General features: G+C 42.1%; 1 protein-coding gene across 6 annotated transcripts in view; it reads left to right on the plus strand.

Moving 5' to 3' along the window:
• IFT140 (intraflagellar transport 140) overlaps window positions 1-17,064 on the plus strand; it is a 193,459-nt gene that overhangs the window by 16,663 nt on the left and 159,732 nt on the right. For 5 of the 6 annotated variants that reach the window (XM_075011173.1, XM_075011176.1, XM_075011177.1 and 2 more), the window contains exons 4-5: window positions 722-843; window positions 3,079-3,221. In XM_075011173.1, coding sequence (XP_074867274.1) covers window positions 722-843; window positions 3,079-3,221 — 265 coding nt within the window. The remainder of the gene's footprint in view (window positions 1-721; window positions 844-3,078; window positions 3,222-17,064) is intronic. The other variant, XM_075011178.1, reaches the window with a different exon arrangement.

Genomic DNA, 17,064 nt, shown 5'->3' on the forward strand with positions numbered 1-17,064 from the left:
TACAACTAGACTGGACAAAATGCTGGAAAATGGGTTTTGAGGAACAAGTTTTCATTGACTCCTGTGGCAAGAATTACTAAGTAACTAACAAGTTAAAGAAAAACTCTCATCCTAAAAATAATTTATCTTCATTCTACCCATCATACATCCTCGCCCTGATTTCTTCAGTGTTGTAACATTTATAAAATTCTCAACTATGCTAGCTGATCTACAAATAATGACTATTTGTCTCTCTGATCATGAGTGCTTTTTTTGTTTTGTTTTGTTTTTGTTTTGTTTTGTTTTGTCCACTCTGGTCTTGCAAATAGTCAGTGGATTGAAATCAACAAGAACAGAATTCTTGGTAGGTTTAGTACCCTGACTGCTCACAAAGAAGGAAAAAGCAGTGTGAGGTAAAATCACAGTGTGCAAGGGCTGGTGCATATGTGCAGAACAAAACAATTTTGGTCCAATTTTAGGCTGTAGCCTTAGCAATGTGTTTCATGAAGAGTGAAAGTAACTAAGGCGCTTTTCCAGGCAGCTTCATTTTATGTAAATAATGAAGTGCCATTGTTTAAAAAAGTCACATGGAGTCTTTGCCACCTGTCGGGGGCAGAATGGAGTGGGTAAACAAAGATGAAAGGTACTAAATAAGAGAAATAATAAAATTTCCATTGCGTAGTACATCTCATGATCATGATCTGTTTGCCGAGAATGTCTTTTTTTTTAAATATTCTTCCAGCTTGGAGTCCTGATTTTATGGAGACTGGACCAGCGGGGTCGAGTGCAAGGCCCACCTTTGTTGAAACATGAGTATGGAAAGCAACTTTCTCATTGTATCTTTCGGCTTCCTCCTCCTGGCGAGTAAGTTGAATGCCTCAGTCAGGACTCTTCCTCTCTCTAGGGTTTTATTAGGTTTGCTGCACAGACATCCTGTGGAAATCCAAGTACGTACCTTTTGTAGTGGCTCCACCTAATTGCTCCAGCCATCTGTAATGCTTATCTCCATTTAGATACAAAACATAACTCCCTACTATGTACTACTGTCACCCCACTTTGAGTATCTCTTACTCTCTCCTACAACCAGATCCTCTTCTCTCACAGCCTAGCTCTCAGACCACCATCTTGTGCCTAGTCCTTAGCTTCTGTCCTGACTGCCACCCTGTTCCACACACAGCTGGCTTGTTTCAAATCCCCTTCCCTTTGGCTTCGTCACCCTCCAGTCCCAGATCTTCCTCATCCTCCTCAGAAAAGACATCCTCCTAAACCCATTCTCTTGCCCGCTTCATTTCACTTGGCAGTGTTCCAGCTTGCCACTATTAACATATTTGATTCAGTAGTTTTCAATATGAATAGAACTATTTTAAATGTATGTCCTTCTATAAGCAGGAAATACTATATTATGGTAGAGATTATATAGCGTTGAATACACTTTTTTTCCACGTGCAGAATACATTTTGTTATGTGCACCCAGGCATGTGTGGATGTGCACAAGTGTTCTTGTAAGGTGTGTGGTCACTCAAGAAAAATTCAAATGCTTCCCAGCTGATTAGCAGAGCTCCCACAGCTAACTTTTGTGTTTCTGTTGTGGTGCAGATTTGCACATGTCTTTGTACATGAAAATTTATTCTGCACAGGAATGGTTTAAATCCACAGATGGATGGAAAATATTACTGTGCTCCATCAGTAGAAACAAATGTTAGATTTAATTATTTTTTAAATTTACTGTTTGGATGATTACTCCAGCCAGGCCAGGTTAGTTATTTTAGAATGTACCTGTCAAAGAAAGAAATTTTGGTGTAAGAAATTAAAATTATGATATGCAAAAACCAGTCAAACACTAAAATTTCACACTTTGAAAGAATGAAAATACAAGCGATATATATGCATTGCGGGAAGGACTGTTATTACAAATGGGTGTTGGGAGATGAGTGTAAAAGAGATAGTATGTCTTACCCAGAGAGAGGGTGTATGTGCATGACAACCTGTGCGCTAGGTCCTGGGTAAGTTTCTGAGAGACATCACATGGTCTTTCTTTAAAATACTCACTGACAGCTCTTCTGCTCTGCTCCTGAACCCTATTGCCTCCCTTCCCCTGCTCAGTGAAGATGTAGTACTGGGGCAAGGAAAGAGAGACTGTGTGAGCTAGTTGCTGCAGAAATCTGAAACAATGCACTGCCTCTTTAAGAAAGGCATTCATTCAGACCTAAGACTGCAGCAACCCAGAATCCTCCTGACTGAGGCAGTTGCCTCTCTCCTGCAGCTCAGAGATGAGGTCCAGGGGAAGAGGGACAACCTGACATCTGCCCTCACTTACCCTACCTCTGCACAGCTAGCAAAAGCCTCCGGGGAGGAGGTGCAGGATGGAGCAATATGGTGCTCTGCTAATCAGTGGGTGGCATGTGAAGCTCTTCTGCACAGATGCCCATTGTGTGCCATTCATAGGGGAAAAAGGTGTCTTGTTTTGTTTTTCTTCCCCCCTGCCCCTTGCCTTCCAGCAGTCATCTCTCTCCCTTGCGTATGTTCTCTTCTGAGCTACCTTTCCCATTGCTATCTCTGAACTTTTCCTTTTGTTCCTGGTCTTTCTTCCAACTCCTGCTGCTGGCTTCCTTTCGTCTGCACAGATCCAGGTCCCCTTCCTCTCTCTTCCCTGTTGTTGCTAGTTCTCAGATCTCCAGTAAACAACAATTCTGATATTTCAGAGGACTGGCAGCATAACTGTCTAACTATTAACAGGTTTGATTCATATTGAAAACTACTAAATAAAACTATTTTAAATGTATGTCCTTCTGTAAGCAGGAAATAATACTATATTATGGTAGAGATTAAATAATGTTGAATACATGTCTTTTGACATGGGCTAGTTGACTGCTTCACTTCTCTGGTATTAATAAAGCCCAGGAAAAAATGTAAAATAATACATTTGAACACTAATATTAAAGCCCTTGTTTACAAAACACTTGGGGATTAGAGTGATCTTTCACACTCAGCTCAGCCATCATGAATAGTTGACCTATTTTATAATGAAAATCCCAATCTGTTTTTTCTTCCCTCCCTAAGTGGCAACCTGGAAATTAAATGCCTTTTGGTTGCCTGCAGGGACCTGGTACAGCTAGCCAAAGCAGCAGTGAGTGGTGATGAGAAGGCCCTGGATATGTTTAACTGGAGAAAAGGTGGAATGGGAGTGCCTCTGAAAGTGGGACCCCAGGAAGGGTTGTCTTTCTTCATCAGTGTGACAGATGGTAAGAAAAACAAGTCCCAGTGAACAGATTTTTTTTCTAAATAACACGCCTGCTATTTTGACTTTATTTTGAAATAGTGTGTGCATAGCGTAGGTAACTTATTTCAAAATATCTGTCATCTTGAATTAAATTGTCTGTGTGGCCATAGCCCTACTGTTAATTTTCACTAAATCTTATTTAGACAGCTCATTTCTCCAAAGGAGGGGGGGAATCCTCCATTTCGTCTGTCCTAAGTTCTCTCTATGAGAGATGTGAAAAATATGCCTGGCTCCCCTGGTTTGAAAAGATGTTCTTCATGCAAGGATGCATTGCCCATTTTGGATGGGCACTCGCTATGTCTTTAGTGCTCAGGTGAGTTGCTCATGCTCATACCACACAAGCTCACTCATGACAGCAATTTCAAAACTCAAGTGAGGAGAAAATGAGAAATCCTTGATTCTTACTTCAGACTGAGACAACCCTTGACAAGATGCTCTTTGGGCTCATCCCCTGTGGACAGAGCCAGCGTCTTTTACAAAATCAAGAAAAGGGACATATCTTTCCCAAAAAGCACAGTTAAAAAAAGGAAATAGTGTCTGGTGGGATCTCTCTCTGATATCAACTTCAGGGAGAGTAAGCACATTTGAGGCACCAGCATGTCTGGCACCTTCTGTACCAGGACCTCTGCTGGAAGGGGAAAAAAGTTGAGTGGTAGGCACAAACCAACTTCCTACTCCATGGCACCAGCTACTCCTATGAAGGACACTGCTGCAACCTTTGCTAATGGGAATGCCCTCTCCACCTGTACCAAATTAATTGGAAGTGTCAGTGGAGAATTCAAGAATGGCAACATTGGCACTAAGCTCACAGACAAAGTAGCTTGGTCAGTGCCAATCATATCTAATGAGTTGGTGCAGAAAGATATAGCACTAAAAATAGTAGCACCGAATCCTCTTACACATAAAGCAGACATGGAAGTAGCCTGTACTTCTGCATCTCTGCGTCTTGGAACTGGCAGCTCGCTGGCAACAATTGCACCAGACTAGCTGGAATCTCCTACTGTTTGACCATCTTAAAGATGAGGATGATCTTGAAGAGATCACTCTTCACCATCAGGTACCAGACCACCAAAGTCCTGCACAAGATCAAGAGAAAAGCTTTCCATGCATCCTTGGTTCATAAATCCCTGCATATGTTCTCCTGTGCCATTCCCTGTAAAATGGCCACAGTGGGATCCACAGGCAGCATACAGATTCATTTTCAGTAGACCTCAAACGAGACATACACTCCCAGTGAGGGGATGGGAGAAGATGGAGAGGAAACTCTGGGTGTGGGGGAAGTCTTCACTTACTTGCAATTTATTGTCATCTCTGGATGAGGCGGTTGTGCTCTTTGGCATAGGTGACTTTAAATATTTTCAAGAATTGTTCAGGGAGGTAGCACAATGTGCTATCTTTAAGTGGAATATTTCAGGTGAGACTCAAAATCAACTCTGAAAGGTCTTATACTCCTCTTCCACAGCAAAGGTAGCCTTACCAATAAACAATGCCTAGATGGGACCAGCAGAAATGGTGGCAAGCAACTGCCACCGCCCTGGCTACTTGCAAACCATTGCAGACAAAGGCTATGTGATAACTGGAGACAAATACATCTGCCACCCAGAATCATAGAATCTTAGAACTGGAAGAGACGTCAGGGGATCATCAAGTCCAGTCCCCTGCTGTCACACAGGACCAAACACCAGCTAGATCATCCCTGATAGATGTTTATCTAAGCTGCTCTTAAATATCTCCGATGATAGGGATTCTGCAACCTCCTTCGGCAATTTATTCCAGTGTTTAACCAGTTAGGAAATCTCTCAGTGTTTAAACTAAACCTCTCTTGCTGCAATTTAAGCCCATTTCTTCTTGTCCTATCATTAGAGCTCAAAGAGAATAATTTTTCTCCCTTCTCGTTGTAACACCCTTTTAGGTACTTGAAAGCTGCTGTCATGTCCTCTCTCAGGCTATGTCTAAACTATGAAATAAAGTTGAATTTATTAAAGTCAACTTTGTGACACTGGATTTTATGATGTTGACGTTGTGTCCACATCTGCCCACAAACTCAACTTAGTGCATCCCCACTAAATCGCCAGAATTTGACTGCTGCAGCAGTGCATTCTGGGAACCCATCCCAAACTTCCCTCAACCTCGTGGCATTCTGGGTTTTTTGCTGGTGTGATGTGGGGGGAAAAAATGCATTGCAAGTGGTTATGGGGGTGTGGTCATCGTCTGAGACTGCATGGCCCTCATTCCCTTCCTGCTGAAAACAAATAGCCATTTTTCAGAAGTCTTCTTTCCCCAATGAGAGAGAGTGTTTGAGTTATCCGCACTATGGACCTTGTTACCAAATGTGTTCTGTGCTTCATTCTGTCCCTTTTTAAAGAAGAGTGACTTTAAAAAAATAACCTTACCAAATGTGTTCTGAGAGCACCCAGCAGATTGAACCATGCCAGCAAGTTGCTCAACTAGTTTTCTCCCAGTGAACATACACCAAACAGGTTTTCGATGTCATCCTTCACAGTTTTAGTCTGCGGTGTTCTAAGTACTACCGGACAAGACATTAACCACTCATATTGGTGATCCCAAACAGCCCACAGGTATTGGCAAGTACCTGCCAACAACTAAAGGGATGTATAGTAGCCACCATCTTTGAAATAAAATATGTTCAACTCCATGTATGAGGCCTGCAAGAATGTCTGAGCAGGAAAGCTTCGCCATTCATGGGGTGGAAAGCTGCGAATGACAAAAATCATGAATATTTGGATAGTAATGGGGACATGTTTGCAACACAGAAACAATACATTATCTTCAAAGAACATTTTATTACCTGCTGTTAACAGTCAACAAGCAAGTTTAACTTAAAAGCAATAAATTAATACCAAAACTGGAACACAGACATAATCAACCTTAATGACCAAAAACAGTTCTTTGAATTTGCTGCCTGGGAATCCAGTTGTTCCTCTGGGAGGGGAGTGTTTAACAGATGTGATTGCAAAGGAACATTGTAATGGGAACCTATTTTAGTCTTGTTCTTTAAAATTTCCTGGTATGGCAGCACTGCAGCAACACTGTCCCTAAAGTTTTATTCATCTTTTTAAATGTAATGCACAGTAGCTTCCTTAATGCCATACGGTCTAGCTGCTGAGGCTGCAGTATGAGTGCTTGCCAGCTCATCCCATAATGTGACTGCTTGGCTTAATGTCATCACCTTTTTACCAGTCTTAGCCTGTTGACGACCACCCTCCACATCACTCGCTTTTCTTTTTGGTGCCAAAGTTAAGGGTGGGTGTTCCTTTAGCAGCCTTAATGTGGTTATGAGGGACCTCTGAGAAAGCATAAGCACAGTGAATCATGCGCTTGGGATGGTGCAGGACAGCATGATGCGGCATGGCACAGTACAGTGCAACAAAGCAGAGAGTGATAAATCAGGGCATGGCAAACCGCAAATAAGTGAAACCGTGAATGGCAAGGCCTTCCTGTATATGTATCATGAAAGCACAGCCTGAACAAAAGCCTCATAATAAGCGCCAAAAGTCCAACGCTCCTTACACTGGGGGACAAGACCAATAAACGTATTCTCAGAGATCTCACTTCAGCAGGATCCATACTGGTCACAATGGATTCATTAACAAGAAGTCTTGTGGCACGTTATAGACTAACAGATATTTTGGAGCATAAGCTTTTGTGGGCAAAGACCCGCTTCATCAGATGCATGAGTTGGGGGTGGGTTCCAGGGGGGTATTTAAAGAGTGGGGTCCCAGTAAAAGGGAGGGCCAGAGCTGACAAGGTCTATTCAGCAAGGTGGAAATGACCCAGTATCAACAGTACTTATCAAAAGAGGAAAAAACACGTCGGATCAGACAGGGGGATGTGAGCCTTTGTCAGAGTCTAATGGGGAGATATTAGCACCCAGAGCAGCGAAACTGCCTTTGTAAGCTGTGAGCCACTCCCAGTCTCTGTTTAATCCATGGGTGTCCAACCTTTTGGCTTGCCTGGGCCTCATTGAGTGAAGAGGAATTGTCTTGGGCCGCATACAAAATATATTTTTTTATTATAACATTAAAACAAAAGAGGACAATATAAACATAAAACTAGTGGGATATTTGAGCTTGTTTTTGTGAAACCAATGCATCAATGTCTGGTTCGATGGAAGTGGTTGCAATTCTTAGTGAGTTCTCAAGGTGCTCGTCAGAAAATTTTGATCTAATTTTACTCTTCGTGTACTTCATCCTTGAAAAAAGTTGTTCAGAAATGTACGTACTGCCAAAAAGCGATGGCATGAATAAGGCGTGATTGTGAAGCGAGGGATATTTTTCTCTGGGAAGACAGGACTTATAAAAGTCTAATACAGAGACATGATCAAATTTTTCTTTGAGTTGAATGTCTGATTGCAACTCTATACATTGCATTTGAAAATTCACAGGTAATGTATTTATGTCGACTAAAACGGAGGTGCAAATATGCCAAAAAATTGATGATTTTTTGAAAATCTTGAAACCTATTATCAAATTCCTGTATCAAAATGGAAGGCAAGGCTGCATATTTTTCACTGTTCACAGGACTGTGTTTAGCCAGTGTATCAAAATGCATAAAATTATTTGCCATAACTTGAGCTAGCCATAATTTAAGTTTCATTTCGAACGCTGTTATGGTTTGAAACATAGCACAGATAAGTTGACTTTCACCTTGAAGACGCATGCTTAACTCATTTAAATGAGTGGTCAAATCCACCAAAAATGCTAAATCTGTGAGCCATTTTTCATCTTCAAATTCTGGCACAAATTTTCCTTTTGATTCCATAAATGACTTGATTTCATTTCGCAAATTATAAAATCTTTTCAACATTTTACCCCGACTTAGCTACCTTACTTCAGAAAAGTAAATGATGTCCCCATAATCAGCATCCATACTTCTAAGGAACTCCTGGAATTGGCGATGATTCAATCCCCTGGATCTTATGAAATTCACAGCTTTGATGACAATTTGCATGACATCATCCATTTTTAAACTTTCGCGCATAAATTTTCTTGATGTATGATGCAGTGATATTTCATCAAACGTGAGTTCCCGGCGGCAATTGCACCGTCTTCTATTAGTTTTGTAAGTTCCTCTTTTTTACCAACCATAGCTGGGGCGCCATCAGTAGCTATACCAGTTGTGTTGGCAAAGGTTAAAGAAAATCACTTTAATGTAATTTTTTACTGCTTCATACAAATCAAGAGATTTAGTTGTGTCTTTTAATGGTATCAAAGAAGCCATTTCTTCAGTGAGATTGTATTCGTTATCAATACCCCTAATAAAAATGGCAAGTTGAGCCGTATCTGTAGCATCAGTACTTTCATCTATCGCGAAAGCATAAAATTTGAAATTAGCAGCTTTACTCTCCAAATCTCTTTCGATAGATTTTCCTATTTCTTCAATTCGCCTGGCTATAGTCTGGCGAGACAAACTGATTTTAGAAAAATCCGTTTTTTTTTATCAGGACACATAATATCTGCCATGTTTTCCATACATTGCTTAATAAACTCACCATCAGTGAATGGTTTTGATTTTTTTGCAATCAGATTTGCTACCACATAACTAGCTTTCACAATAGAGTCTGTTTGAGTTGTAATTTTTAAAAAAAAAATCGTTGAGATGACAGACTTTTTTTCAGTTCTGCTATTTTGTCTTTACGAAACATTCCTTGATATGCATGGAACTTGGCAGCATGTTTTTGCATATAATGTCTTTTCAAATTGTAATCTTTGAAAACTGACATGATTTCCCTACAAATTAAGCATAGTGCCTTATTACTTGTCTTGACAAAAAAGTATTCATCTGTCCATTTTTCGTTGAACACTCTTCCTTCACCCACGATTTTTCTTTCTTTGGGTTCTGTTTTCTTTTGACAAGACGTTGAAGCCATGCTTGGATAAAAAAATTAATAAATGAGCAACCATTTATTTTTCTAGTATTAGTGATGTTGTATATGTAATTATATCAATATCATGAGCAAAAAACTATTTGATTCATTTTTGTACTTACTCCACCACAGCTGCTAAAAAACTATTTTAACTTATTTTAACTTATTAAATTATTTTACGAAGTAATACAACAAGCCCAAGTGCAATAATTAAATAAGAAAACTTACATGCCTGTTTCCCAACAAAAAAACTTAGCGTTTGTTTGCTGGGTTAATAACAATAAACGCCTGTCTTCACAGGCACACACACGTTGTATTATCACACATGTATTATCGGTAATTGTTGCATTTGACTCGCCAAGTCGCACAAGCGCATATAACGTCTGACACACATGGGTTTCGATTCGACTAACTGTGTGTGGTGGGCGCGGGAGGCGAAGTTAGCACTGTGCTGCGCCCTCCCCTACACAGCGGTCCGTTGTTGCCTAAGCAGTCTGCGCTCGAGTACCGCACAATCGAGTCATGAAAGATATCACTAAAAATCACATAATAATGTTAAAAGTTTACGATCTTGTGGGGCCGCATTACTAGCTGTCCAGGGCCTCATGCGGCCCGCGGGCTGAGGGTTGGACACGCCTGGTTTAATCCATGGTTAATGGAGTCAAATTTGCAAATAAATTGCAGCTCAGAGACTTCTTCTCTCTCCATTTGATTTTTGAAATTTTTTTGTTTCAGGACTGTCCCCCTTAAGTCTGCCACTGAGCGTCCAGGGAGATTGCAGTGTTCCTCTGCGGGCTTCTGTACATTACCATTCCTGTTGTCTGATTTATGTCCATTTATTCTTTTACGGAGAGACTGTCCAGTTTGGCCAACATAAATTGCAGTGGGGCATCGCTGGCACATGATGGCATATATTATATTAGTAGATGTGCAGGTAAAGGAGCCCCTGATGGTATAGTTGGTGTTAGGTCCTGTGATGATGTCACTGGTGTAGATATGTGAGCAGAGTTGGCAGTGGGACTGTTGCAAGGCTGATTCCAGGCCTAGACTCTCTGGTTTGTGATTTGAAGTGGCTGGTGAGGATTTGTTTAAGGTTGGCAGGCTATCTATTGGCGAGGACAGGCCTGCCTCCCAAGCTCTGTGAGAGTGAAAGATCATTGTTCAGGATGGCTTGCAGATCACTGATGATGCGGTGGAGAGGTCAATGGATTCATTTCTGATCAACTGGGGAGCTCACCTGAACCAACATACAATCCAAGGGAAGTAATTGCTTGCAGACATACCACGTACTCATCAAGCTGCTTGAATTATGCGCTGTTCACAATGTCTGTATCCATTCCTCTAATAAGGTACAAAACAATAAGAGTTACTTTGGGGGCATGCTGCACCAAAAAAACCCAAACCAAAAGAAAATTACTGCTCATAATATTTCAAAATTCTGCAAATTTTGTCAAAATACATAATCGTGGCACTGTAAGACAGATTCTGTACAAGTGCATCCCAACCAGGCACTGCTACTAAAAATCTCTGATTAGGTGTCAGTGTATCTTGGCGCTTTTGAAGTGGAGCACCCATAGGACATATCTCAAAGAACCAGTTACTGCATAAGGTGAATAACCCTCTCTCTCCATTTTTTTTTTTTTTTGGGGGGAGGGATGTTTCTTGCCATTCATTAATCTGCAATGGGTCTATTTAAAAAAAAATCTGTCAGATTTTAGTGTAGATCATGAGTGTCTTTTTGTAATTAAAATAAATGAGAAATTTATTAACATTTAAAAAATTTAGTTTTGAGCTTTTATTAACTTGGTTGGAATAGATATACTGCAAACATTTCTAAAGCTTTCATCACCATGGTAAAAACAACCTACATAATTCAATTTTCAGTGTCTACACTTGCATTTCTTTCAAAAGAGGAATGCAAATGAGGGAAATAAAAAATGCAAATGAAGAACTGATTTACATATCGTGCTTCATTTGCATCCTCTCTTCGGAAGAGATCCTTTCGAAAGAAAAAAAAGCAGGGTAGATGAGGCTCTTTCAAAAAATAAACCCCATCTTTGGAAGAGCCCTATCAATGTTGCTTTTTTCTTTTAAAAGAATGTCTTCTAAAAAAAGAGATATATAAATCAGTGCCTCATTTGCATTTTCAATTTCCCTCATTGACGTTCCTCTTTCAAAAGAGGAATGCAAGTGTAGGCACAGCCTATGTGAGATATCTTTGCTTTAGAGTAGACAAACCATTTTAATGCTTGAAATTTACCAAAAATTTTCACTTTCAGAATGGTGTCTTACACACACAAAATTGTTGTCATGGCTCTATGCTGCAGGTGACTGGTGCTGTTATGCCGACTCCTGACATGAGATTTTTCCAAAGCATTTTATATCCAGGCTTTAGTCTGTCCCAGGTATCCTGAGCTGTACTGAATGTACCTTTTTGTTGTGTATTTTTCTTTGCAGACATCATTAATTTATTTTACTTTGTCTATTCTAGGCTATTGATAGAGAAAAGAATAGCATTTATCCTAATATACCTCCCCCAAACAATGTCCGCTCTCTGCTGTCCTTTGTTCTAAAATATGTCTGTTCTTTTATACACTCAATTAGCTGAGCAATTTATTCTAAACAAAAAAGTTATCTTTTGTGTGACACTATAGTTTTAAAAGTTTTTTTTGTTTTTTTTTTTAAGATTAAAGTGAGGGCTTAACTAACTCTTTTACTAGGTACTGGAGAGTACACTCATCCCTCATTAAAAAAGTACTTCACTTATGAGTACTCACTTAAACGAGGGATACATTTACTTACCGTAGCTCACTCTGAGTGAACTCCCCCCACTAACACAAGGCTAATCCCCTCCCCCAATTCCAACCTGCCCTAGTCTGACCCCCCCAACCCTGCTGGCTCCGCAGCCCCTACCCGCAGCAGGCCCCCTCCCACTTCCAACGGCCCGCAGCAGCCTGACCCCACCCTGCCCTTTGCCAGCCCTGCAGCAGCCTCATCTCCTGCTGGCCCCTTAGTGCCTACCCACAGCAGCTTGACCCCCGACTTCTGCTGGCTCTGCGGCAGCCTGACCCCCACCCCCCCACCACTGGCCCTGCAGCAGCCTGAGCCCCACCCTCTGCCAGTTCTACAGCAGCCAGACCGCCTCCCCTAGCCGCCAGCCCCACAGACCGGCCTGTGGCAGTCTGACCCCTGTGCCAGCCCCACGGCCCCAACCTGCAGCAGTCTTAACCCCCCCTCTCCCGCCAGGCCCACAGACTGTCCCCATGGTAGCCTGACCCCTGCCTCCCCCCCTCCAGACCACGCACCCAACCTTCAGCAGCCTGAACCCCCGCCATACCCCACGGCCCCAAGCAGCCACCAGGTTTAAATCCTCTCTCCCACTGATGGCCCTAAACTTCCTCCAGCCTTTAAACTCCCTCTCCCGCCAAACCCAAGGTTCACTTACCTGCTGAAAGCAGTGCCACATTTTGCCACTCCTTTGTGAGCTCTAGGAACCAGTCAGACTTTTACATGTATTCTAATGAGAATTTAGTGTCCCTCTTACGAGTTTTCACCTATGAGCACGAAGTAGGGAACCAATTGTGCTCCTATAGTGAGGGATGAGTGTACCTTGAAACAGTGAGTTGTCTTATGCATATGATATTTGGTGCTTTGTACTGCAGTAGCAAAGCGCAACAGAATAACTTAAGGACACAGTTAAAAATAAGATCTAAAAACTGATCCTTTACTGTCATTACAGACTTTACATACACATAGACATCTCCTAGAACTGGAAGGGACCTCGGGAGGTCATCTAGTCCAGTCCCCTGCCCTCTTGGCAGGACCAAGTACCATCTCTGACATCTGTTTTCCCTAGTCTCTAAATGGTCTCCACAAGGATTAAACTGATAACCCTGGGTTTAGCAGACCAATGCTCAAACCACTGAGGAACTTTCAAAAGAAGGTCACTCACTTTAGTATCCTGGCCAAATTATAACTGTGATGATTGTATGCTGCCTACCTAAATTCCCTTTGCAATTTCAATTCTCCCTATATATAACTTTTTTTTCCTCCCAGGCGACAGAATTACATCATCATGCAAATACATCTGTCTGCCACCGGGCGGGGGAGAGGAGACCCCCTGGGAAGGCCGGGGCTAGCCGAGCGGCTCCCCAACCCCCTCTGAAGGCCAGAGTTGGCTGCATGGTTCTCTAGGCCCCCAGGAAGAGAGGGGGATTGGCAAGTGTAGCAAGCAGAGGGTGCAGCCCTCTCATATACCCTATTCTCCATTTCATGACCAAAGCCTTGAACCTGGATCAGTTCTGTGGAGATTATTTAGGTTAATGGGACTTCATGTTCAGTGGTCTGCCTACATGGAAATCATTTTAGACTCTGATACTGAAGTGTTATCTAGTATTGCTGTGCATTGCCAGGTGCTATGCTGAGCATTATGGCTGTGTCTACACGGCATTCCCCTTTTGGAGGAGGAATGCAAATGAAGCTCTGATTTATAAATCTCGCACTTCATTTGCAAGATCTTGCACAATCACATTTCCAGAAGAGACTTTTCCAAAAACTAAAACAGCCATGTAGATGGGGTTCTTTCGGGGGAGGGGGCCCAGAATAAGGTTTCTTTCGAAAACGTTTTTGTCCGTAGGAACCCTGTTTACATAAGTGTTTGTTTTTTGTTTTTGGAAAAGTCTCTTCTGGAAATGCGAGCGCATGAGATTATCCAAATGAAGTGAGATTTGTAAATCAACACTTTATTTGCACTTTTGATCTCCCTCATTTGCATTCCTTCTCTGAAAGGGGAATTCTGTATAGATATGGCCCAAATGTCTTCTCATGGGGGTATTGTGAAGCTTCCTGTTTGTGATGTGCTTTGAGATCCTTCTTTAGAAAGTGGTAGATAAATGCAAAGTATTTTGCTGGAGTGTCAGTGAAACCATGATATAGGTTGCATTAAAGAATGGTATTTAACAATAGAGAAGACAGTGAATATCTGCTCATCATCTAATAAATTATTTTGTTAGTCTTTAAAGTAGTACATGACTGCTTTATTATATTGTGAATATACAGACTAACACGGCTACCTCTCTGTGACTATTTGCTGAATGTTTAGTTTTATTCTAGAAAAAATGACAGCGTAGCAGGGATCTTAATTTTCTGTGCAGTTGAAATTTGGAGGAAGTATTGTTTTTAACAATAGTTTGGAAGTAAAAACAAATGGCTTTTGTAATGGGACCCTAGCGTCTGATACTATTTTTTTCCCCCTCCCCAGAACCCTTTTGCCAAAAGCACACATGGAGACTAGACTAATTACGGTATAGGTTATTGTATGTATGTATGTAGCTTGCACAAAAGCACTTGTATAGTTTTCCGTTTTAGAATTGTTGGGAAAATGTTTATTATTTAATTAATTTGATCTGTCCTACTATGAATACACTATATTAATGACATGATGCCATTATGTATAGAATCATAGAATGCTAGGACTGGAAGGGACCTTGAGAGGTCATCGAGTCCAGCCACCTACCCTCATGGCAGGACCAAGTACTGTCTAGACCATCCCTGACAGACATTTATCCAACCTGTTTTTAAATATCTCCAGAGATGGAGATTCCACAACTTCCCTAGGCAACTTATTCCAGTGTTTGACCACCCTGACAGTTAAGAACTTTTCCTGATGTCCACCTAAACCTCTCTTGCTGCAGTTTAAGCCCATTGCTTCTTGTTCTAGCCTCAGAGGCCAAGAAAAACAAGTTTTCTCCCTCCTCCTTTATGACACCGTTTTAGATACCTGAAAACTGCTATCATGTCCCCCCCCAATCTTATTTTTTCCAAACTAAACAAGCCTAATTCTTTCAGCCTTACTTCATAGGTTATGTTCTCTAGACCTTTGATCATTCTTGTTGCTCTTTTCTGGATCATTTTCAATTTCTCCACATCTTTCTTGAAATGCAGCACCCAGAACTGGACACATTACTCCAAATAAAGCCTAACCTGTGCAGAGTAGAGTGGAAGAATGACTTCTCATGTCTTGTTCACAACACTGCTAGGCAATGATCTGTGTCTATACATGGCAGGAGACTTGTCAGATTTCAGTGTCTGAATTAAGCTGTGGCTACACAGTTTTCAGAAGGGCCATACAAATGTGATTGATCAGAAATGCAAATGAGGTGTGGATTTAAATATCTCACACCTCATGTGCATACTTGCACAGGATCTTGATTCTGAAAGAGCTGATTCTTCTTCGAGTGTCCCTGTGGGTGCTCCATGCTAGATGGCAGGCTTGCCCTGGTGCTGTAACTTGGAGATCTTGATAGCTGTTTTCAGCAGGACTGTGCATCCACAGGCTTTGACACGCCATTTTGCACTCTATCACGTGCACGGTCCAGTCTCAGCCAGTTTCTCTCGACCACCAACAGCTGCAGATGGAGCTTCTACCTTCTCCTCAGCTCGACTGTTCTTCTTTTTCTATCTCCTCTCTTTGGGTTTGTTACCTGAAATAGAGACATTTTACAGTTAATAGTTTAAGTTAAAGTTGAATTTTCCAAGTTGCTTGTTAAGCTTTTTGTTGACAATCCCCTGTGGAGCAAAGTGACTCCTTATCTTTACTTAAGTAATTCAATCTATTTGTCAACCTTGATTACTATTTTTGGTTCTCAGTGCCTTAAATATTGAGTCTGTTCTGGTATGGCTATGATCTGAAGAAGTGGGTCTGTCCCACGAAAGCTCATCAGCTAATAAATTATTTTGTTAGTCTTCAAAGTGCTGCTGGACTGCTTTTTTGTTTACATTTGAAAAAACTGCGATAATCATGCCTGGCACAGCCAGTTTTCAGAAGCATGACTCTTGCCACGAGGCAACGCCCACCTCGGATGGCCATTCTAAATGCATCTGGTGCTTGGGAGAAGGGCATGGTCCACAGAAGTTCCCCCATTGCACAGGCCCGGGGAGACAGGGAAATGCATTTATGCATGATCCTGTTTGACAAGGCCCTCCAGCCTTCTTCGCTTGAGAGTGCTGAGCTTTCTGAAGAGAGCCAGCATAAACACAGAGCGCTCTGTATCGAAGCTGCTGTGCATAAGCGTCCTAGAGCCTCCCTGACTTGATCGTTGCCTAGTTTACTCAGAAGAATGAAGAGTGAGGCTGAGATAGCTGCTGAAATGGTCTCTGGCGCTTAGAAAAAGGCCAAGACCAAGAAAATGGCTCCACCAACGGCACTGGCACATGAAACAGAACCGAGTGCTAGACCAGTTCTTGACTATTCAAAGGCGGCACCAACTGCTTCTGTGCTGCAATTTCGGTACCGATGGCCCCGAGTCTAGCAGCCCTGGAGGCCCTGGCACCAACCAAGATATCGACCTGCATGGCACCAATGCTGATGGTATTGACTCATGCAGCACCAACTCCATTGGCACCAAAGGTCCTGGCACCCGGCTGTGATTCTTCAGCACTGACGGCTCCAGTACTGACTGTTTCACAGTCTGCTGAGGACATAACTAAAACTGCAGATGCAGACCCTAAGCACATTAAGGCTAAGTCTAAGACGAAGTACAGGCGCACTCCTGAGCCTTCACTGCACTGCTTGTTGTCATAGGACGGTACTTGATTCCATCACCGTTCCTGTGTCCCTCATCGCCTCATCACAGACTGAGGTCACTGTCACCATTTTTAAAGCCACGATCTCCTTCCTTGTATGAGGTCGAATCCCAGAGGCACCAGAGTAGCCGCTCCTCCATATCGCCACCTCCGTCATCCAGGCACTCGCAGTCTTACTCTTCACGTAGACATGGCTATAGGTACCACTCCCCCTACAGATGCTATTCACCAGCGAGGCATCCTTGCTGTGCTAGATCCCAGGACTATGAGACACATTATCGTTGAGAATGAGACATGCAGCAATGACAGGAGTCACCAGAAAAGTACTCTGGCG

Source organism: Carettochelys insculpta, chromosome 16 (genome assembly GCF_033958435.1).
Source record: "Carettochelys insculpta isolate YL-2023 chromosome 16, ASM3395843v1, whole genome shotgun sequence".
NCBI classification, from domain to species: Eukaryota; Metazoa; Chordata; order Testudines; family Carettochelyidae; genus Carettochelys; species Carettochelys insculpta.